Source organism: Triturus cristatus, chromosome 2_1 (assembly GCF_964204655.1).
Source record: "Triturus cristatus chromosome 2_1, aTriCri1.1, whole genome shotgun sequence".
Lineage (NCBI taxonomy): Eukaryota > Metazoa > Chordata > Amphibia > Caudata > Salamandridae > Triturus > Triturus cristatus.
The window spans coordinates 244,816,638-244,840,133 of record NC_140581.1 but is presented as its reverse complement, the minus strand read 5'-3'; the positions used below and the strand labels follow the sequence as shown (position 1 = coordinate 244,840,133).

General features: G+C 43.9%; 1 protein-coding gene across 2 annotated transcripts in view; it reads left to right on the top strand.

The window, feature by feature from the left end:
• NPR3 (natriuretic peptide receptor 3) overlaps positions 1–23,496 on the top strand; it is a 211,742-nt gene that overhangs the window by 117,426 nt on the left and 70,820 nt on the right. For both annotated transcript variants that reach the window (XM_085630771.1, XM_085630762.1), the window contains exon 4: positions 19,709–19,844. In XM_085630771.1, the coding sequence (XP_085486897.1) occupies positions 19,709–19,844 (136 nt within the window). The remainder of the gene's footprint in view (positions 1–19,708; positions 19,845–23,496) is intronic.

Below are 23,496 nucleotides of genomic sequence, written 5' to 3'. Positions count from 1 at the left end.
AACTGCACAATCATAAGCCATAACATACTGACCCACACATCCCAGAAACTCTACCTTCCCAAGGCAATGCCCAAACTGCCCGCTTCCAATCAGTCACTTCCTGGAACTCTCTTTCTTAGTCCAATTTATGTAATCTCTTATCTGCTGCCTGAACTCCCCAAAAAACTACCTCCTCAAGGCCATGCCCGTGCCCTAGGCGATGGTGGGTTTTGTATTTACAGGTCAGGTCGCCTCTTCCCTCTCACCTGAATCACCGATTCAGATGTTAAATCAGAGGCCAGAGGCAATGAGTGGGAGGCGGAAGTGAGAAGGAAGGGAGGGAATGGAAGGAGACTAAGCAAGAGAACAAGGTCATTTATGCAGAGCCTGGAAAGACCAACAGGCGCCTGAGGTCTGCAATGATAATAAAAGAAATTACTAGGAACCCTCAGTGCGCCCAAGCTCGCCCATGTCTAAAGCCGGCCCTGATGCAAGCACAAGGTGGGTCACCCTAAATACTCATCCTTAATGGAAATGTGAAATACCCTGATTGTGAATAAGGTAATACCTTACTACTTCCTCACAATAGCTGCTGTTGAAATGAGCATCATGGTAGCCGGAAGTAACACAAGGAAGGTGAAATCACCAGATCTGTCACTTGGCTATCAGGAGTCTGACAACCTTGATTGCATAATCTCTACCACCCAGATGATACTGCTGCGGTCCCCTCAAACCTGGACTATTTATATTTTCAGAATTTCTCTGAGTGCAATTAAAAAAGATTCTTCTAAGTCACTCGTAGCTTGCATAGGAAGGGATTACTCAACCATCGCAGGTCAATTGTAATTGTAACCGTGTCTTGGTAAATGTTCTCACAATAATCAAAGAAAAAATACTGATAATAAGTCTGTGGCAAGACATATCAAACCCAAATAGCACCATTTACAGTCCCATCCTAAGTGTATATTGAAGACATCTATAACTCTGGCATGTTTATTCAGAAAATATGCCCGTGGTTCCTCATCAAATCCCTCGCCGCCACGCTATATTACTTTAGGGAAGGTGGTAAAATATGTAACCTCTCTACTAAATGATTAAGGAGCACCGTAAGTATTTATTAATTTGTTTCGGTGGTTGCAGGTGGTGCGCATCACACTCATTTTTGGGGGCCAGGATTTATTTTTCTTAGCAGACTTCGACCCAGATCAAGACAGAGAAAGGCATAAAAGGGGAATAAAAAAAGATAGGCGAACAGTGACAAAGATATATAAAAGAGTCTGCAGAAAGATGAAGAGAGACAGGGAATGTACAGGGGTAGAGGAAAGAGACATGAGATGGAATCAAGACTAGGTCGGCTTGGCCTTCGCCCTCCGTGTCATTTGACAGCTAGCAGAGTGCTCCTAAGAATATTTTGGGACCCTGCACTTATTTGATCCCAGTTAAGCAGTGGCTTATGTTATGGTATGCAGATTTGTAGGCTGTCCTGTCGCTGAGCAGGGGAAGCTGCAGTCTCTGGATGAGCATGCAATGTCTGAATGGGAACTTAGTCACAAGAGATGCCATTAGAAGTGATCCTCTTTGGCGGTGCTAATTGGTCTGCGCTATGCATGCCACGTTCGTTGCATTGTCTTTAATTCTACGCACATACCTTCTCACGAGTTGCATTGTTCAATTTATGAGCAACCAGAGGATATTTCAGAAACAAAAGTAACAAACGCTCAGAAAAGCACAGGGCTCCCTCAGTTTCTGTTTTTAGTAGCCCAATCTCACTTTGGCTTCCTGTATTTTGCTGAAAGCTTTGCTTGCAGCTTCTGATTATGAGGAAGCAGAGGAATTTATATTGGGGCAATATAGATAAACTTATGAGCGTGTAGGCCAATTTTTACACCCTCGCAATATCTGATACGGTTGGAAAGGAATCTGTATGGCATGCACTTGGCAACCAAGCTGCGCCTGGACCATGACCTGCAGTAATCTGCGATCAGTCGGGTGGGAACACGTCTGCAGATATGGAGAAAGAACGAGAGAGCGAGGTACATTTCTTAGGCGCCTTATTGAACTTGGCTTCAAAGACATGGGCAGCAGATATGGCCTAGGGGCCAGAGCTGTCGACTGTGGGACAGGGGAGCCAGGCTCGAGTCCCGGCGTCCTCTCAACATCCTATGATTCTGAGAAACTCACTTAACCTCCCCCGGCCTAAAAAATGAATGTGACCTTAGGTAATGTAACTAGTGCTAATGTAAAACGCTCCAATCAAGATCACGCCATATAAAACTACAAAAATACGAAATAAACGAACCAGTGGAATGGCGAAGCATACAAGAACAGTCCTCTCAGAGCGACAGCTTGTAGCCATGACTTCCACAGGGCTTGATAATGTGAGAAAAATTCCAGCTATGTTGGTATTCCTTTTCTGCGATAATGTAAACTGTGTTTCCTTTTTAAACCTCCGCCCATTACGCGTACTCGATTGCTATAATATAATCCTGAACACTTAGCTTGCAGTCTCCGACCTTCAGTTCATCGCGAGCTACATTTCTGACTTGTTAATGCCACCTCTGTTCTTTGGCTTAGAGAGAATTTGGTAAATGTTTTTTTTTTTTATTTCTCAAGGTTTTTTCGAGCAGGAATGATTTTATAACCTTGGCAGTTTGCTCTTTTGAGGTTTGCAGGCCACCCAGGGCCTTGTTTTGGTGCCTCCATTTGAATGCTGGGAATTCTGCTAATTAAAACGTTTTTTCCCCTTAAGTGTTGCTGGCACGGCGGCATTGTTAGTGCGTTAGAATATGACCACTTCCCCGTGCCTTTAGCCCTCTCTTCAGAGGGGAATGTAAAACAAAAGAAGGAGGTATTTTGTAATGCCTGGCCTCTGAATCGAGCTGTCCCAGGGAATACAGGCTGTGTCAAAAGTTACATAAATTATGCAAATTACCCAGACCAAGACACAGCCCTTTCAGAGAAAGCAAATCTGTTTTCTTAAAGCTGAAACTTGCCTCAATGTGAGAGAGCCGCACGGCCCAACTATGAACAGCTACTCCTTTTAGCCACTTTCTAATTGCTAAGTAAAACCTTGTGGGCGAGTGCGGTAAATCACACGGTTTGTCTGCTCACCCATGAACCTGAATAATACTTTTCTTCAGATGCTGGCTGTAAAACCCACTAATTGACAATTTCACACACATTACGAAAAGAAAAAGGCTGTGATGGAGTGAAAAGTTAATGAAATGGGATTTTTTTTAAAAAAAAGTTATAACTTTAGTCAGATACCGCTTCTGTAGCTCAAGTAAAGCAGGACAGGGGTACAGCAGGAAGGTTTTGGGTTTCCTATGACTGAGAGAAAACACGAGACATTTTATTGCAAAGGAATAATTTGTTTCCATGGATAGGTGCACTCACGTGCTCTATTCATCTATGCCCGAATGGCTGAAAGAGAACCAATGTTAGCTTCAAAGGCCACTATAAAAATAGATAGAAAACAGGTTACACGGCAATCTTTTAATTGTAGGGTCTAATTGAGGAGAAATGTAAATAAGGGAAGAGTTGGCGAGGTCTGTGAACATTACAACCATTCAAAGTGAAATTGTTCAAGTTCCACAAGCAAAACCGTGAGGATCAGAACATGCGGGCATTTTTAGCAACACTCTACAACACCTCGTGGCATTTACCTCCCTGTGAGCACCTCAGACAACAAATCATATACAATGAAAATGACTCCACCTATTACGCACACTCTGTTATGAGTCTCGTTTCCAGGCGCTCTATACAAATGCTAGTTATCACCGACTCCGACCTCTGTCTATCATCCTCAGAATGAGCAAAGGCTGAAGGGCATACAAGGACTCCAAGCTATGACCTGAGGTAACACAGTGAACTCTACAAAGAATGCATTCATTCACCGAGCTACATTGACTACTGTGGCGGAGCGACGAGAGCACTTCCCTGCAGTACCACGCCACTTATTTATTCAATGCATGTACTTGTGATGTTTTCACGAGTTTTGCAGTATACCCCGGGGGGTGGGTAGCACAGCCAGCCCTGAGCTAAAACCTACTGGAGGCCAACGGCAGTACACCTGGGGCTCCGAGCAAGTAAACTCAGCTTACATGCTCAGGTACCCTTTTTACCAACGTAAAACAACTTGTGTTCAGTAGTCATCTAGTACTATGGAAAGAGCAGGTATTCTGTGGGTGCCTTTATAGAAATATGTGTATATGCATGAGAGTTGTGTACTTTTTATGTGCAGAGTAAGAGGTGTGCTCATGGAAGTGCTGGGTGATGGTGAATAGCGTGAGTGCAGCTTGAGTGGTGTGAGTGTAGGATGAAAAATGTGCTGATGTGAGAGTTGAGTGAGCTGCATGAATGCAGTATGAGAGGAAGGCCCATGTGAGTGTCAACTGAGAGGAGTGCTTGCAGAGTGAGAGGAGTGAGTGCAGGGTGGTGTGAGCAGTGTAAATGCAGGGTGAGTGGTGTGCCTGTGTGTGGTGCAGGATGAGCAACACGAGTGAAGGGTGATCTGTGAGAGTGATTGATGAGTGCATGGTGAGAGGAGTTAGTGCAGAGTGAGGAGTGTGTCCATATGAGTTCCGGCAGACTATTGTCTCTGTGTGCAGGCATGATGAACAGACAGAGTGTCTGTATAACGGCAGGCTGAGAGGTTTGTCCGTGTGAATGCAGGGTGAGAGGAGGAAGTGCAGGGCGAGTGGTGTGATTCCAGGGTGAGTCCTGTGCTTGTTTGCGTGGGGTGAGTCCAGGGCGAGTGCTGTGCCCATGTGAGTGAAGGGTGAATTGTGTGAGTGGCAGGAGTGCCTGTGAGTGCACAGTGAGCGATTTGACACTGAGAGTAGGGTGAGAGAAGTGACTGCATGGTGAGTGATATGTCATATGAGTTTAGGTGCGGGTGAAAGTGAAGAGTGGGTGGAATGAATGCAAGGTGAGTGATGTACTTTTTTGAGTGAGATTGCTAAGTGAGATGTGAGAGTGACAGGTGAGTGAGATGTCACATGAATGTAGGGTGAGAAGCTTTCTTGTGTAGGTGCAGAGTGAAAAGTGAGAATGCATGGCGAGTCTTGTGTGTGCAGGGTGAGCGGTGTGCACATGTGACTGCAGGGTAAGTGGAGGGAGAACGGCGTGAGTTCATGGCAATGGGCATGAGTGCAGTGTGGTCACTGTGAGTGCCGGGTGAGTGGTGTAATCGTGTGAGCACAAGGTAAGAGAAGGATGAACGATGTGAGTGCAGGGTAACAGCGTGAATGCAGTGTGATCACTGTGAGTGTAAGGTGAGTGGTGAAAGTGAAAAGTGAGTGGAGTGTCATGTGCGTGTAGGGTGACCAGTGTGCTCGTGTAAGTGCAGTGTAGGAGAAGGGTGAATAACGTGAGTGCATGGTAAGCAGTGTGAGTGCAGTGTGATTGCTGTTAGTGTAGGGTGAGTGTGAAAGTGAAGGGTTAGCAGTGAGAATAAGAAGTGAGTTGTTGTAGTGTTTCAGATAATATTTCTATTATGGCATCAATCAGGGATGGATGGTACAGGAAATAATGTGATGATCCTGCAACAAACTTTCAGTCTCCTCATTAGGGTTGACAGGTGATCAGATTTCTACCGGCATCACTAGTATTTTAAATGTCCCAACCAGTACACAAATCAGCAAAATCACCAAAAGCTGTTTTTTAGCACTTATCTGTGCATACTTGAAACAGCAAATATAAAAAGAAAGCACTTTCAATCAATGGGTGGGGTTATTCAATTTTTTTTCTCATCTTTATTACCTGTCAACACTCTCAACAGAAGGTATTGTCCTGAGCGAGTGAACAATACTTACCAAGTCAGCCCTAGCAACAATGCATTCTGGACACAATTCCACAATACAAGGAATTATCCTTGGTGACATCACCCTTCTAAATCTTAGAGTCAATCACTGCTATTCTGTCTCACTAGGTAGGACCCAAGGTGACCGTAAATACCGGCAACTAGAATGTGTATTCTATCACAACATTTTGCGCAAACCTGCTAGCCCTATATGGGACCCATACAAATTCATACCATTACTAATGTCAAGTCTCAAACAAAATATTAAGATAATATCACTAACTGTGAATCGGATCAACCACCTTATTAAAAAAAAGAAAATCATTGACTACTTATACAAGCTGCAACATGATATTATTCTTCTCAAGGAAACCAAGGTTGACTCCTCTCATACCACCTCACTCAGGAATAATCAATTCTCTGATGTAGCATGCTCGTCTGCGGTTGTGAAAAAAAATGAATTCTTGCTAAGTAATCAAACATTGCCATGGTCTCAAACCTTTATGATAGGCAAGGGAGATTGATCATCTCAAAACTCACTGTTCTTTGCGATCAGTGTCTATGTGCCTACTTTAGACGACCCATCCTTCTAAAATGAGCACTCGGCCTGGAAAAACCCCATATATCCTTTACAGATAACCTCATATTGAATTAGATTTTCAAGAAAAAATACAAATACAATACAATTGTAAGCACTAGAGCAGGTATCTGGGTCAATAAACAAAACTGCATCGGAGTATGCAATGCAATGCAGTGCAATGTAATCTAATGGAAAAAAATCTGGCTTCATACCTAAAACATAAATTGCAAAGATACTCCATAAATGCCATTAAATACTGAACTAATAGGATTCCAGAGGTGTCTGAAGAATTTGCCATTGACCTCATCACCACTGTAAAACCAATGAAGACTCCATACTTAAGAAGATTAAATACGCCGTGGATGCAGGCACGGCCGGTACAGGTAAGGGCAGTGGGCCGTGGGGGGGGGATGGGGGAGAAGTCGACATATGATGGGATAGGGAAAATAAATAAAACCACTGGCCTTACTCGGCGATGCGGCGAGCTCAAGGTAAGTGGTTTTATTTATTTATTTTCCCTATCCCGTCATATGTCGACTCCCCTCCGCCTGCCCCACAGCCCCACCGATTTTACTTGGATAGATTGATAGATTGATTCCAGTGGCATGGAGAGCACGGGACCCACGTCTGAGCATAACCGTCCCACTCGGGTGACAAATGCAAAAACAGTTGATGGACAGAATGCAGAACAATGTCATACATTCACCCCAGTACAAAGATCTGGGCCTAAATCCATTGTTTTTTTGCTCGCCATTCCAGTTTGGACCCAACCTAATCCTGGCTGAAGAGGGGTGAAACCCCGAAACCGGTCCTAGGATGCTTGTTTCCAGTCCAGGGAGGACCTGGCTAGGCAGTTTGGGCTGGACTGTTCCCATGAGGCACAGGGTCAAGACTGATTTGCATATGACTAGGTTCAAACTGGAACAGCATGGTGAGCAAAAAAACGATGGATTTAGGCCCAGCTCTCTGTACTGGGGTGAATGTATGACATTGTTCTGCATTCTGTCCATCAACTGTTGTTTTTGCATTTGTCACCCCGAGTGGGAAGGGTATGCCCAGACGTGGGTCCCGTGCTCTCCATGCCACTGCAAACAAGCTATCCTGGTTGAAGAGGAGTAAAACACCGAAACCGGTCCTAGGATGCTTGTTTCCAGTCCAGGGAGGACATGGCTTGGCAGTTTGGGCTGGACTGTTCCCATGACGCACAGGGTCGAGACTGATTTGCATATGGCTAGGTTCAAACTGGAACAGCATGGTGAGCAAAAAAACGATTGATTTAGGCCCAGATCTCTGTACTGGGGTGAATGTATGACATTGTTCTGCATTCTGTCCATCAACTGTTGTTTTTGCATTTGTCACCCCGAGTGGGAAGGGTATGCCCAGACGTGGGTCCCGTGCTCTCCATGCCACTGCAAACAAGCTATCCTGGTTGAAGAGGAGTAAAACACCGAAACCGGTCCTAGGATGCTTGTTTCCAGTCCAGGGAGGACATGGCTTGGCAGTTTGGGCTGGACTGTTCCCATGACGCACAGGGTCGAGACTGATTTGCATATGGCTAGGTTCAAACTGGAACAGCATGGTGAGCAAAAAAACGATGGATTTAGGCCCAGATCTCTGTACTGGGGTGAATGTATGACATTGTTCTGCATTCTGTCCATCAACTGTTGTTTTTGCATTTGTCACCACGAGTGGGAAGGGTATGCCCAGACGTGGGTCCCGTGCTCTCCTGAATGAATGACTGAATGACTGTAAACCGGAGAATGATGCAGCTGAGTTCTCATATGGAACAGAAGAATTGTTGTTTTTATTAGATTATACATTTGTCATTTCAAATCTCTATCACAGGGTTAAGAATTTTAAATTATTGACGAAAATAATGATGGGCATCCTATAACGGCCCTGTTTTCTTTTAACAGAAAGCAATAGAGGGTTTTGAGAAGATGTGTGAATTTATAATCTGGCTAGATCACGGTCTTTAAAAGTAATTTCCAAAGGTCCTGTCAATTCCAGCTGCGGACAGCAGTGTTCACTGTTTAGAAATTGAAAGCTGACATATTTCTGAACTTCTGGCTGGGCCCAACATATAGAATAATCTTAATAGCACTGAAAAAATGCCTCCTTTTTTATTATTTTCTTTGATTTTTCAGTATGCTAGCCAAAAATACTCCATTTACGTAATCAGGCTAAAATAGTGTGTGTGTGATGGTGTATCAAGTGGTTTCCTCAAGGCTTACGTCAGTATTTATTGATGTGACTGTTCTATCCTCTGTATGAAAGTGCAAGTAGTAGGGAGGAAATGTTGGCTTCTTGGAAAGGGAGTATCATCCGGACAAAAAGTACTACATGATTGCTCTGTTAGGGAAGATGTATTGTTATATGTAACAGGGTTTTGGAACTTTTTGAAGGGTTAGGCAGAAATAGGGTTATTTCAAGGACCCCAATGAATGGTACAAATGGGACAAATAAGTATTCACGATATCTGGATGATACAGTAGCATTTAATTCTGTCAATTGCCGATATTTGTGTAAGAAACTGGTCCCCTGAGAACTATATCCAGATTACTGTCTTTGTTACTGCCTTTGGTTTCTCATGTATGCTTTGATATCCTGGTGAAAGTGAGGTTGGTTGGATGTTTTTCTAAGACAATGAACTGAAGCAACGTTGTACATTTGCTCCTATGACGTTCAACCTTTCGCCTGTATATAATCTAGGTGGAGGGTCTTTTTGTGCCTGCCATGCTTCTCTTCTGCAACTTTAACAAAAGTTTCTTGAATTTATTTATAGATAAGGAAAATTACCACTGTTAAGAACTGGCAGTCCAGTTTTGTAAGACTAAGTATGATGGCTAAGATTGTGTGTCAAAATATCTTAGTGAAAAGTATTGTCTGACAGAACTATAATGTCCCAAATATCGTTTACAAAAAAATTGCTTGTCTATTTTCTAATATCAACTCCAATGGGATGGTATTTTTGTACATAACATTTATAATATGATATTTCTGTCAGAAGATATTACAGGTATGATATTTTGGTAAGATGCCATTGCCAAACATTTAATAAAATGTAATATAGATTATGGATGTTGTGTTATGAGGATTTGTATAGCGTGCTTATTACCCGAGGGGTATCCAGGCACTGGAGTAAGTGAGTAGGCCGATCGTGCACCTTGTTGAATAGCCAGGTCTTTAGTTTCTTGCGGAATTCGAGAATGGATAGGAAGGTCCTGATGTGGTGTGGAAGGTCATTTCAGGATTTGTCGGCGATGTAGGAAAAGGAACTTTTCCTCCTCGTGCGTTGCGCATGCGAATGCAGGATATTTGAGTGAGGCTGAGCGCACTTTCCTAATCGGTTGGGGGAGGTTGAGGCAGCGGCTGAGGTATGCAGTTCCGACGTTGTCGAGGGCTTTGTATGTGTGGGTGAACAGTTTGAATTGGCATCGCTTCTGAATTAGTAGTCAGTGTAGTTCTCTGAGGTGGGCCGTGATGTGTGCCTTGTGGGGGATGTTGAGGATGAATCTAGTGGCGGCATTCTGGGTGATCTGGAGTCTTTGTAAGAGTTGTCTCATGATAACTATGATTCTTCATTACTCTCCGTGCATGTGAAGTTAGCATTCAAGTATTCCAGTTTTATGCTGTCCCCGCAGGGTAATTTTTAAGGCTCGGGAGCGGGGGAAGTGGGGTTGGAGTAGTTTTTTAAAATAGGAGTTTGGGTTTTAGGCCTAAAGGCAGTGGAAGGGGTTTGGGTAGTTTTAGGGACTGCGCAAGGGGGTGGGATGGAGTCGAGATAGTGTTTGTAAAGGATGAGGGACAGCATGGGAGTTGGGAGGGGGTCGGGGTATTTGGACCTCAGGGCGGGGGAGAGTTTGTAGCTTAGGGCCGGGGGATAGAAGTTACGACCTCAGTCACGCATACCCCTTCACCATTCATACCTTTAGCTCGAAATTATATGGTAAAGGCATGTGTGGTAAAGGAATGCGCAGACGCATTTGTGATTTAGGCTGCGTGGTAGAGGCACGTGTGGTAAAACCATTTGTGCTTCTATAATACAACCCTTGCTGCTCCTTAATAATTCAACACTCAATGTAGGTGTAACTCAACTGATGACCGCCTAAGTTAGTTTTAGAAAGCCAGCAGAAAGCTCAGATACTGGTGCTTAATAGGCTAATTGATGAAGAACTGTCTGAGCTAGACCCAACAAATGTTAACGTGTTTGTGAACAATAGTGTGACATACTATTTACAAGCCATTATCTTTTCTGCCGGTCATTCTTCAAAATCTATTTTAAAAAGCAGCTGGAGATTTAGTCGATGGAGGTTTCTGTTCAAAGGTTATTTGTAAAACTTACCCTGTAATAAATGGTAAGAATTCGTGAAGTAAGTTTCAAGTCAAGCAATACATTGTTTCTGCCCTTGCTGTCAGTAGGACATTTGACTGGCATGCTATGGGAAAGAGAGTTCACAGTTAGGTGTGAGCCGTGACTGAGTTCCCACACTACTCAAATAGATGAATCAACAGAGACACAACTTTCATTAAGGTTTTGTTATGCACAACTTTGGTGGCTTGGTCTAGCAGCTAGGCAGTTACCAGAGTAACCATGTGAGGACTTGTGAATAATAAAGCAATCAAGCAGCACAGTTAAAGAAACATCGTGAAATGCAGCACTAAGTTTAAGTGAAACCAGTAACGTCTGCTAGTTAAAATGAGAGATAAAATAGAGCTAACCTGCAAAGGGATTCAGCTGTTTGGGAAAAGCTAACATGTCCTATGGTAATATAAAGGCGTTAGGTTAGACATCATTTTGAAAATAGTCAGAAATGTCCTCCGAAGGATTGTCTGGGACTTAGCCAGTTCAATAGGTCAAACTGAAAGATGGAATACATGGGCAACGCATGGCATCTCCACCATTTAAGAATGGTACCTGTATGAGCATGTGCAATCAGAGGAAGGTGATGGCACAAAGCTTAATGTGTTATGAAAAAGGTTTCAAACCCTGCATGGCAAATGCACCTTTTATGGTGTATGTAAAAGAAAAGTCCTCGTAAAGCTTTGTCTACGATATAATTAGTTAAATATCAATCTCCTCCAGGAAGTCAACCAGGGCCAGGATTACTAGACTGTAAAGCTTGCTCCTATTGGTTGTTTGCGCTGTTGACTGCAGAGGCAAGTACAATTATCTGACACAGAGCATGACAGACACGCGTTGAGAGGACATCCAGGCAGAAGCAGGAAACGGATTACTATGAAAGTACTGCAGGGCCCTGATAGTAGGGGTCAAATGGTGGAAATTAATTACATTGCACTAGCCATTGCGTGGCTGGTCCATGTTCCCTAATGTACGAATGAAAACGAAGAAAATGAACACTAGGGGTAGAAACTACTCAATAGGCAGCAGCAAATGCCCGAATTCTACTCTCAGAGCTAGCAATGGAAACTGATGAATGGCCCTGAAGGTAACACGAAACGAGAACAAAACCAAACGAGAGCACATTAACTCTTCAACATTTCAAATGAACACACAAAATCTCAAACAATTTAGGACGGCGTAGGGAACTAGACTTCCAATGGCTAGATTAGCCAGAAGGGGCTGGCAACATGAATCCCTGGAGTTTAATGTTGATGTGGGGAGTGAAAGAGCGGTCACTCTTGATTACTTTCCTCACATTACACACCACGTGTAACGGTGCAATTGGAGACACCAAAAAGAATGGTCATGATAATCGGAGAAGTGCTGGGTCCTTGGGCACACACGCAATCTTGTGACCTTTAAAGTAGACCCATTAATGATACATCACTTCCTGGACAGGCCTAAGATAATTGGCCCCTTGATAACACTACAGATCCCTTTTCCAGCTTAAGAGAGATCTGGGTGTCATCAGCATGCATATCTCGCCTAATTTTGTGGGGTTCCAGACAGTAGTGGCTCCTTCTCTAAGGCGGAGGACCATCGCCTCACTGCTCTTTGAGCAGTGCAAAAAATAAAATAAAATCATGATATCAAGACGTTATTATCATTTTATTTTTCTGTGCCGCTCAAAGCGATGTTAGGGCGGGGCGGGGCTGGGCTCACCACAGTCCGAGGGAGCAGGACTGGTCTGCACTCCCTAAGTGCGCATGTCTTTTTGGCTGGCTCTCTTGGGCTGGCCAAACAATCATGCGCACTCAGAATGTTCTCCACCTGGCTGTTTTGCACAGCCTGGTGGAGAACATACCAAGTCTCCCAGGCACCACCCAAGCAGCCAAACAGGCCGCTCAGACCAATCATGACACTGCTCATGCAGTGTCGTGATTGACTGGGAGAGTCTGGGAGCCTGGGTGCTTCCGGTGCTGCTAGCAGAGTGAGGACAGAGGCGAGACGTGCACCGGAGGATGGAAGAGTGGCGTGCAGCAGCAGTGGCAGCTTCAAAGGTAAGTTTAATTTTAAAAATGTTTTCACCCCTTTCCCCACCATCCCCGTTCCGAGGCAGCTGTCACTGGTTCCAGAATGTTTGTGAGCAGAGCCATGTGGATATCGAAGAGGGTTGCTGACAAATGGCAACACTTGTGACTTTTGCAATACACCACAATGGTAGAGGCGGTAGTGACTGTGGTAGCAAGAGGACTTTTACTGTATGGCAGGACTATTATTTCACAACTGCTTGGCACTGGTTGCAGTGGGTCAGGCATGTGGCAGGATGTTCTTGATTTGAATACATAATAACCAATCATATGCATTAAAACCAAGAAAGGGCAGTATTTTGTTTGTAAAAATGAAAGGCGCTTTTGGCAGCTACACCTTGAGATGAAAGTGCACTCTCTTAATAACAGACAGTTGAATTAATTCAGCTAAGACACAGCTGGAGTAAAATCAACCAATACACACACAATACAAACTCAAGGCCTGCCTTTGTTATAACCTGGAGTACTTCAAACAGCACACACTGTGAGGTGCTTTCAGGATCCATACCCGTCTTTGAATTCATCAGTAGGTTGATGAGCCCTACTTTAAACAACATTTTATATGCGCATTCCCCAGGGCAAAACTACAACATCCCAATTTGTCTATGAGCTAACAAACATTCATTCTCTAATTTGTCTCTCTTAAGAGGACATTGTCTTTGATTCTTAATGCCTTTTATATACTTAACTTCATTTCATTTGTATTATTTTTTACGAGAACAGAGGAATGTTTAGGAAACACCTGTTTATTGTCATGTGGCCTGAGTGCTTTATTACGGCTTTATGTATTTTACAAGAAGACTAATGCTAATAAAAAAGCCTGACAAAACATTTATGAAAACTGGAACAGATCAAGATTAGATTGCATGGTACTGTGGCTTCCTAGTTAATAAGTGTTGCGTCCTCCCCAGCCGGGGAGCATGCGAATGACCATGCCACACATGGAGCTCTGTAACAAATGTCCTTATTCCACAGCATACAACCGCAAAGTGCGCACATTGCATCATAACTTTATTGAACACACCCAGACACACCAAAATCAATTATGTAATTCCGGTAAGGAGCCCGCATAGGACCAAAAGGGCCCCAATGTAAACAAGCTCAAGACACTACATCTCCTCCTTTGTTAAATAAAAATACATACCACATAAACATCATAGCTCTTCGATGAGTCGTCAAGGGGCTTGCACAAGTCTGCCAGATCGAGTGGTATGTGATAGATGAGGTGCACCTTCAGGGGCGGCTCCTCCGCTAAGGCAGAGGAGCGTCACCCCAATGCTATCAGAGGAGTAAAAAGGAAAAAGGAAATGATAATAACATCATTACTATAATTTTATTTGTCTTGGTGCTAGGTTAGGGCGGGGCTGTGGGTCACAGTGGGAGGAGTGGTGGGCAAACTTTAAGTGCGCATAACGGTTTGGCTGGCCGTCTTATGCCGGCCAAACAGTCATGGGCACTTTGCATGTTCCCCACCAGGCTGTAATACACAGGCTCCCTGTCCCAGTCAGTGTGCCGAACCACTGTGCTCAACGCTGCATTGTAATTGGTTTAGAGGAGCCTGTATGCTTCCTGCTTCTGGGACCGAAGCTGAGGAGAGACTGCGGCAGTGAGAAAGTAAGTGGGGTTTAGTTTTGTTCCCCACACCCCTTTCCCACCTGCCCCGCCACCCCTGTTCCCTACCAGCCACCACTGTGCACCTCCATCGAGTGTCGTTGAGGTGGTATCGGACACTTGATTTGGGCACTCAGGTAGAATGATTCCACTCGTGAACTCAGGAGCCGAAGAATATCGAGGCAATGGCTTAAAGTGTGACGAGTCCCTTGTAGGGGAATAGATTTTCCAGGACGTTAATCAGTCACCATCTGGCACATGCATCAACAATGCCATTTGCGATTCCTTATTAGCGAAAAATAAGGATTCGCTAATAAGGAATAGCAAAAGGCTATGCATGTAGGAATCGCTATTCAAATAGCGATTCCTTAACTTTCCTTAATTGCGACTAGCAAATTGCGAGTAGCAATTAAGGAATGCCGTCCCATTCATTCCTATGGGCCTCCTGGCCCATAGGAATGAATTGTAGATTGCATGAGCAATTTGCGAGTACCAGTAGGTACTAGCAAATTGCTCATGCAATTTCAAGGGTGCAAGGGTGTCAAAATGACACCCTATTGCACCCCTGAAATTGATATGTGCACATATGTTGCACACACACATGCTCTAAGGGCATGTGTGTGCGCAACATGAAACTTTGAAAAATGCACAAAAGTGCATTTTTCTAACTTTTAGCAAATTACCATGAAGTTCATCTTCATGGTAATTTGCTCCCCCTATTAGCGAATTCGCTAATTTTTTAACTTTCATGCATTGCATTTAAGGAATCCCAAATTGAGATTCCTTAAATTAAGGATTCTCAATTTGGGATTCCTTAAATGCTATCGCTATTTAAGGAATCGCTATTTAAGGATTCCTTAAATAGCGATTTTTGCTTTTGGGTTGATGCATTGGGATTGGGTATTTTTAACTCAATACCGGGAGCTATTAGCGAATCGGTATTTTACCGACTGGATTTTGGCTTGATGCATGAGGCTGTATGTCCTTAACAAATCTGCGTTTGTCAGCATAAGTCTTCATTTTACACTTTTTAGAAGTGTCCCTGTTGCGAATCTTCCTCGCAATCGGTGGACAATTCAAGGGTATCTTTGTTCCCATAGCTCTACCAAACATCAAGGTGGCAGGACTCTCACTCATGGTGAAGGGGGGAGTTGATAAATAGACACAAAGTTCTTGGCACCACGCTGACTTAAGATCAATGCGCTTGCACTGTTGTCTTGTGATGCATGGTTGCCAAGAATGATCCTTAACTTCGCAATGGTGCATAAGCACCCTACGTGTACACCTTTGTAGTCGACGGAGTGAGGCGTGGCATAGGAGAAAATTAAATAAACTTCTCCGCCGGCATGATGTTGATCGATGTACCACTGTCTTTGTTGAAAGTTATGGGACATCCATTCACCTTCAGTGTAATTTTAGGACACTGTCTAAATGAGTTTTGTTGCTTAGTTGAGTGTTTTTTCTTTAGTTTGTGTTTCTTCTTTGCAATCAGCCAACCCTACATGTGCATCTGTTTAGTTGACATCGTTACCAGGGCCAGCTTTAACGCTGGTGGTGTCCTGTGCTACAATGTCTGTTGGCGCCCCCCCATGACCACCTCTGCCACAGATTCCCCAACAAGCACCCTTTAACAGTGCCCCTCAAGTCTCCATAACCACTGTCTCTCAGATTAATTTAGTTTTATAGCACCACTCATACCAGTGTAAGGTGTCAGCACTTTACATCACACACATATATGTATGTAAATCAGCGCTTAGGAAATGTGACATCAGACAGGACTAGAAGGTGTAGGAGTGACATGTCATTAATACTCGTAGGCAATAAAGTTTATAGTCCTTATGCTTGAAAAGCACAAATTCAGAATTTAAAACATCATTGTTAGGGGTTCTCTTTTAATAATAAGAATTATTTTCTACCCTAATGTACCCTTTTCGCAAAATTAGGATGAAGAAAGACTGGGCAAAAAACATATAGTTCTAACATATACCTTGCAGTTTGCATGCAGCTCTTTGATGACAGTTAATAGCTCAATGTTGTACATAAGGATTTTGTCTTATAAACAACAAGTTACAAAACGAGCTCTCTTACAGAAGCAGTAATCTACTGATCAATTTACTTTATATGCACTGTTATCTGCATAGTACACCTTCTTAGTAGCAGGCATTTTAACCCTCTGCGCTACATTAGGAAGAGTCAAACCTTCCACTAGACAAACCTCCGTTCTCTTTCCAGGGAGACGATTAATCACCAGAGGTATCTTGACAGTTTAATTGAGGCCTGAATATTGCTGGAGGCCAGAATGCAGCAGCAGGTGCTTTTAAAATGATAAATTACCTGTAAAAATGACGCTCCCCCACCCCAAGTAAGCGCCTGGTACGGTGGTACCGATCGCACCGCCCTAGAGCCGGCCATGATCATTACACACCCATCTTTCTCACAGTCACTTGATAGTGACGCTGATGAGCCTCTACAAGATGAATTTGAAGGCAACAACTTTGTTTAGTTTCTCCTTGTTTCAGTAGATGTTGCTGTTTGGAGTTGTGAGTGTGGTGAGAAGGTATCTGGAACTTTCGAGCATCCATTTTCTCTTCTCGATGTGATGAAATTAGTTTCTCTTTCTCTTTGCAAGCCATTATGAAATGCTTTTATTTCCTGCATCCTTTGCATTTCTGTCCAATGGCGGGACATTTACCTTCATGGGGAAATGAAAATCCACACCAGAACACAATTTCTTTTTATTTGGAGATGTCGATCGCTGGGCCTTTACCTTACGCTTGTGTTTGCTTTTGCAACGCTGATTCATTCTGTGCTATTCCAGCTCCCATGTCAGCAGCTTGTCGATCTGCATGTTCCTCTGCTCTTGCAGCAATGAGTACTTTCTTCAAGCTAAGAGTCTATCTTAGCATGCGTCTGAGAGACAACCATTGATAACCCTCCGACGCCTGGCTTACTCATCATTGAATTCACTGATCAGGCAATGCGTGATTAGTGCGTCAAGTCTCTCAACAAACTCGTATAACGTTTCACCACTTTGTTGTCGTGCTTGATTGAAAATATACCTCTCATAGTCGATATTTGGCATTGAGTTCAACTTTGCTTCCAATGCTCCCTTTATTTGACGGTACGAGGTTTCATCAGTTTATGATATCTTTTTCATTCCTTCTTTCACTCCATCACCTGCAAGGTTCTCTAAGTATTTGATTATCTTTTTGCCATCTACTTCTTCTGACACATCAATGAAGTAATCAAATGTCTCAAACCAGGCAATCCATTTGGTGCCAATATTCTGCTTTTCAAATGGAGGCGGTGGTTTCAGGAATGTGGCTGCATAGTATTTTGCACTCTTTTTTTTTACTGTTGACAGCGTGTGCTGCTCAGATGGCAGTTGCTGTTCACTGGGACCTGCACGTTCAGCAAGCATTGGCCGTGTGCTTGCACTTGGATCGTCACACCCGCGCAGATGCCGTAGGGCATCCTCTTCCTTTTCTAGGGTGAGCAACCGTTCTGTCTCTCGTGCTTGGTCTTTGTCACGTTTAACCTTTTGTATCATACCTGGTTGTCGCTGCCTTTTAGCATTCGCTTTGTATAGATGATGGCTCTGAGTCAAGCTGTGGCACAGTATCTTTACTTTTGGCCTTACCAGTAGGTTTTTGGAAAGCTTTCGAAAGTGCTCCTCTGCAGGGCCTTCAACTTCGTTTAGGGTTGTGGGTGGACTCCAGCAGTGCTTCGATTCCACACATGCCAGCTTCAAACTGCTTCTCATTGAAGTAGACACACATGGCACAGACGAGGAGTTTCCTGTAGCTCTGCAAACTTCCAGAGAAAGCAGTCTAGTTTCTTCGGGGCACATATCCCACACTAGTCGCCAGTTGACCACACCACACACAGAGCAGTAGAACACACGTCTTTTGTCCTGAGCATACAACTACAGTCTGTGCGCATTGCATCATAAATTTATTGAACACTTCTAGACACACCCAAACCAATTACGTAAATCCAGTAAAGAGTCTGTATAGGACCAAAAGAGTCCCAATGCACACGAGTTCGAGACACTACATTAAGTATCCATAAAACACAGGTCTTAAAACTCAGGCTGGTTTTGACAATGCATGTGTGACTATAGATAGCATTCACAACTATTGTCCATGGGAAACTGAGCGCATTGAAATCTAATACCTCAAATCCACGGAAGTAGAGGGTTAACGCTTCTGTAAAATGCGTTAGGTACAATTAAAATTGAAACTGTAGTGGCTATTCGCGTAAGTCCCAGAACTTTTTGGGATTTTTAAAACATGGCCAGTCAAAATGAACTTTCACCATCTTTTTTACTGCGAAACAGCAGGTATTTGCAGGGCATGGAAACGGGGGTGTTTCTGTCAAGAAACTTTGTGGGCAACAGACATCTTAAACGACCAAGTACACACATTTTGAGATTTATGGGCAAGCAGAGCATAAAACGAACAGTTTCCAACAGAAGTAAACCTTGATTGAATAAGACCACCCACCTCAAGGCAGAAAACTAAGTCTTGCTGAAATCATTTTGCCAAGGGTTTTGCAATTTGTTTCATTCCGTCCAAGCAAATTCCCATAGTACTGGATTGCCATACATATTAATTACATAGTCCATGAACATTTACAACTGGGTTTCCAAATATACGATTTAAAAGTTTGAGATTGGTTGATGTCTCCCTGATTTTAAGTTTGAGCTATTTGTGATGTTTTAACACCCTTACCACTTGCAGACAAACAAGTAACATGCAGTGCTTTGCCGCAGTGTAACTTTGGCACAAATAATGGGATAGAGTGTACTACAGAGCAATTTAAAGACAGTGTGTAATGCCAACTAGACCAATGGCGAACACCAATTCCACATACCTCGCTAGCTAATTATTATTTTTATTTTAAAGAAACAAACATATTCCTTTACAGTAGAATACATGGATTAATCCAAACATACATCATTCAAACGTACACTCACAGAAAGCAGTCACAGCTCACATCAAAACTGTGATTCCATATCTCGTCAGTCACATTACCAACACCCACAGGATCTGGGTCTAAAACTGGCCCTTAGCAGCCATTTTGTGCCTAGTGCTGTTTATTTAATGGTACCCGAAGCGTCACCCACACCTCATCAGTGCACATCATTGTGCCTAATCCTCCAGTTTAGGGGGAAAAAACAATAAAATATCAGTCTATTACAGCAGTTTTGAGATACCTCCAACCCTATATTATTTGATGATATTTATATGAACCTAAATACGTTTACGATTTAAGTACTGGTGATCTATCCATTTCAGGTGAACATGTTTGTGGAGGGATTCCATGATGCCATTATCCTCTATGCCTTGGCTTTGCATGAGCTAAGAAAGAATGGCCAGAACAAGCGGGATGGAGAGAAGCTTGTGCAGCAGATGTGGAACAGGACCTATGAAGGTAGGAACTGCTTCACACTCCTAGTTGTGCTGCGTTCCGTGGTAACTACCTCCGCTTCTATACCTATCTCAGTGTGCATTGTATTTACACGATCTAGAGTGTTCACACTTCCCGGTCCACTGCAGCACCACAGATCACTAATTCACTGAAAGTCTGATTGACACTCTATATAGACTTCATGGAAGTCCAATCATTTCCCAGCCTATAGTGGAGCCAAATTTCCATCTATCTGCTTTTGAAAGAATACAGAAGCACTCACACATTTTGCAGACCTCAGCTCTTCTCATTCCTTTAACCTAAAATGTCAGCAGACCTCTTTCTACCAATTAGCTTTTATTTTTTTGTCATTTCGGGAATACTGACCATTTTCAAGGCTACAAATGCATTTTGTTTTACTTTTGTTACTCCCTCACCCACGAAAATGCATAAGTATAGAAAGGTCAATTGTTATACAGGGCTTTTTTTCCATCAAGACGTTACGAGCGACACAATGGACAACAGGAAAAATCCGATGATGTCACGTGTAACACTGAGGTGGAAACATTACCATTACTGGTAGGCACCAATCTACATTTCTGTGTTGCATGTGCCCCCATAACACCCTCTAAGCTGATCACCCATTGACAACAAAACCACCTTATCATCTGCCTGTCCCAACAGCCTCTTTCATGCTTTGAAAAATAATACTTAGTACCCGGCTACTATCCCCCACCCCACTGGCCTTTCTCTCTCCTTCACTTTCATTTATTTTAAAAACTTAAATTGGATATCTAGCTTCCTACCTCCATACTCCATCCCCCCTGTAACACCCTCCCATGCAAAACAGTCAAAATATATATGTGGTATCTTATCACTTCCCTACGTCCCTTTACTCCTCCTGAGAGCCTAGTGCTCTGTAGTATGCCAGCCGTCTGACAGTGGATCTCACAGAGCTGCTACCCACATGTATTGATTTATATTGCCTGTATGTGTGTGTAAAGATCAGTAATGAGCAGGGGTACAAGTTCTTGGCCGCACCAGAATCACCCGCCTTGCCCTCCCTCTATTAGGTCTGTAGAGATGAAAGGAAGGCGTGCGAAAGCAGAAAAGATGTCTAACCATATTTTGCCATTCCACCGCATCCTACAGGTGAATCAATTTTATCTGCATGCGGGCCTCAAAAAAGTAGAGGAAAGAAAGAGGTGGCATGTGTAGGATGGCCAATAACATGCCCGAACTAATTTAGCCACATTCTTTTTGGGAAAATGTTTAATCACTAATATTAAACAAGCATCTGCAAGGCAATAGGTCTCGCATTTACGTGAGTTTAAGCTATTGGCATTGTAAATGACAAAGCCTTTTATTTAATTAAAACCAAAACATAAATAAAAGGCATTGTCATTTTCAATGCCAAACACTCAAACTCACTTACCTGCGAGACCTATTGCATTGCAAATGCTTGTATATCGTATCTGCGGCGCTGTAAAATCTTTCTGTGCCTGGAAGCTTTCTTCTCGGCTTTGTTACATGATGAGCAAAGATTGTTCAAGAAGAACAAGCATGCCCCATTCTTCCAGTTAAGTGTTTGGTACTTACCTTTCTTCATCAGTCGCTCATTGATCCTTCTTACCATTGCCCCCTCCCCGGATTATACAGGCCCCCCAACACCCACTCAATGACTACGCTGCCTCCCTCCCTGATCTAGCCTTCGCTGCATGTGGTCTCTGGTGATGAACTCCACAGTGCGGGGGCGGTCTGGATGCGAGGGACTATAAGGATTTAGGGCAATGATGTATTATTGTGACATGAAGTTTGAGGCTGGGAGGGCTGGCTTTGGAGAATGCGGTAGTGTACTGTTGGACTTGGCCCTTTGCGCAGGGTCATCCCTAAACTTTTGCCTTTCTCCTAGCCTTTTTTCCAACATGGTGGTAGTGGTTTTAGGACTTTGGGCACTTTAGCGCTGCTGTCCAGTGCTAAAGTGCATATGCTCTCCCTATTGTAAGTTGATGTATTGATTATTGACTCCATGAATGGGTTATTTGATTTACTTGTCAGACCCTAGTACAGTGCACCATGTGTGCCCGGAGCCTGTAAATCAAATGCTGCTGGTGGGCTTGCAGCACTTGTTGTGCCACCCACAGAAGCAGCCTGTAAAGTGTGACTCAGGCCTGCCATTGCAGAGCCTGTGTGCAGTCTAGTACTGCCATGTTGACTTGGTAGGTGCACCCCACTTGCCAGTACCTAAACCTTCCCTTTTCTTCATATCAGACACCCCTAGGTAGGCCCAAGGGCAGGGTGCATTGTAAGTATAAGGTAGGACATGCCCTGGTGTATGTGGCATGTCCTAATAGTAAATTACAGCCATTTTCATTTTTCACTATTGCAAGGCTAGCAGTCCCCATTGGCCAGAATGGGCAGTAGGATTATAACATTTTATAATCCTAACTGACTCAGGGAACATGTTAGAAATTCGAGTTTAGTATGCCTGAACTCAGAATGATAAAATACATATTTTAGTAAAGTTGGTTTTAACATTCTGTGTTTGAAAATACCACTTTTAGGAAGTAGGTATTTTCTTACCTAACCACCCAGCCTGCCTCTGCTAGCTTGTGTATTGTGTGTCTGGTTTTGTGAGTGACAGAGGCTGGGGGATTTCAGGAGACAGGGTGAGTCAGCACAGGGCTGAATAGACCTATCTGCATATAGAGTGGTGGGAGGAGTCACATCTGGGTCTGAATAGGGCTGTGCCTGCCTTCCACAATGCTGGCTCCACCTCCTGTGGTGCGTCTGATGTCCCTGGCCCACCCTGCCAAAGGAAAGAAGGAGTCCTGTAAACAAAGTGCTCCAGGACTGCACAGAACTGGTTTGGACTAGGTATAGGTCCCTCTGCCTTCAGAGGACAAAGGATTTAGTAGTATAAATATGGGGACCCAGACCCCAAGACTTTAGATCACTTCTGGAACAACAAGACAAACCTCTGCCAAGGAGAAGAACCAAGGAAGTTGTAGGAGTTGGACTGCCCCCCTGCCAGTGTGCTGTGTTGCTGGGTTGGCCTACAGTGGTGTCTTCAGTGCGAAGGAGAGGAGAAGGAACTTTCAAAGAACTTTCATCATCTTGCAGAATATTACTCCAAGGGGCTTGAACTTGTGCTTGCCTCCTGCTGAAGTCTCAGGGACAAAAGACTTCACCACCAGCTCCCCTCTGAATTTCCTTGCGGTGAATTCTGTCTGCAGAAGCCTGCATGTCGCTGGGAGCTGGAAGCGTGACTCAACGAAGAAGAAGCATGTCGCAGTTGTTGCCAAAGCATCGCCGGAGAAGCGTGTTGCCACCGCAGAGGTCGCCGCCGCATCACCAGAGAAGCGTGCCTTCGCCAAAGCTGTTACTCGCCGCATCACTGGAGAAGCGTGTCGCCACCGCAGAGGTCGCCGTCCCATCACCAGAGAAGCGTGCCAATAAGTGCCCAGTTCAGTCACTGGGGATACATGCCACATGAGGACTTACCTAGATTCCGCCACCCACAGGACCGTCCACTTCAGGGTGCAGCTGCTGAAGTTTAGGGGGGACCTGGAAGAAGGATCCATGCCTGTGTTCGTCGGTGAGGAGGGGAATCGGCTGAGCATTTACCCCTTTTCCTTCATTTCTGCTGACTCGAGGTAGACAGTTGGACCACCAT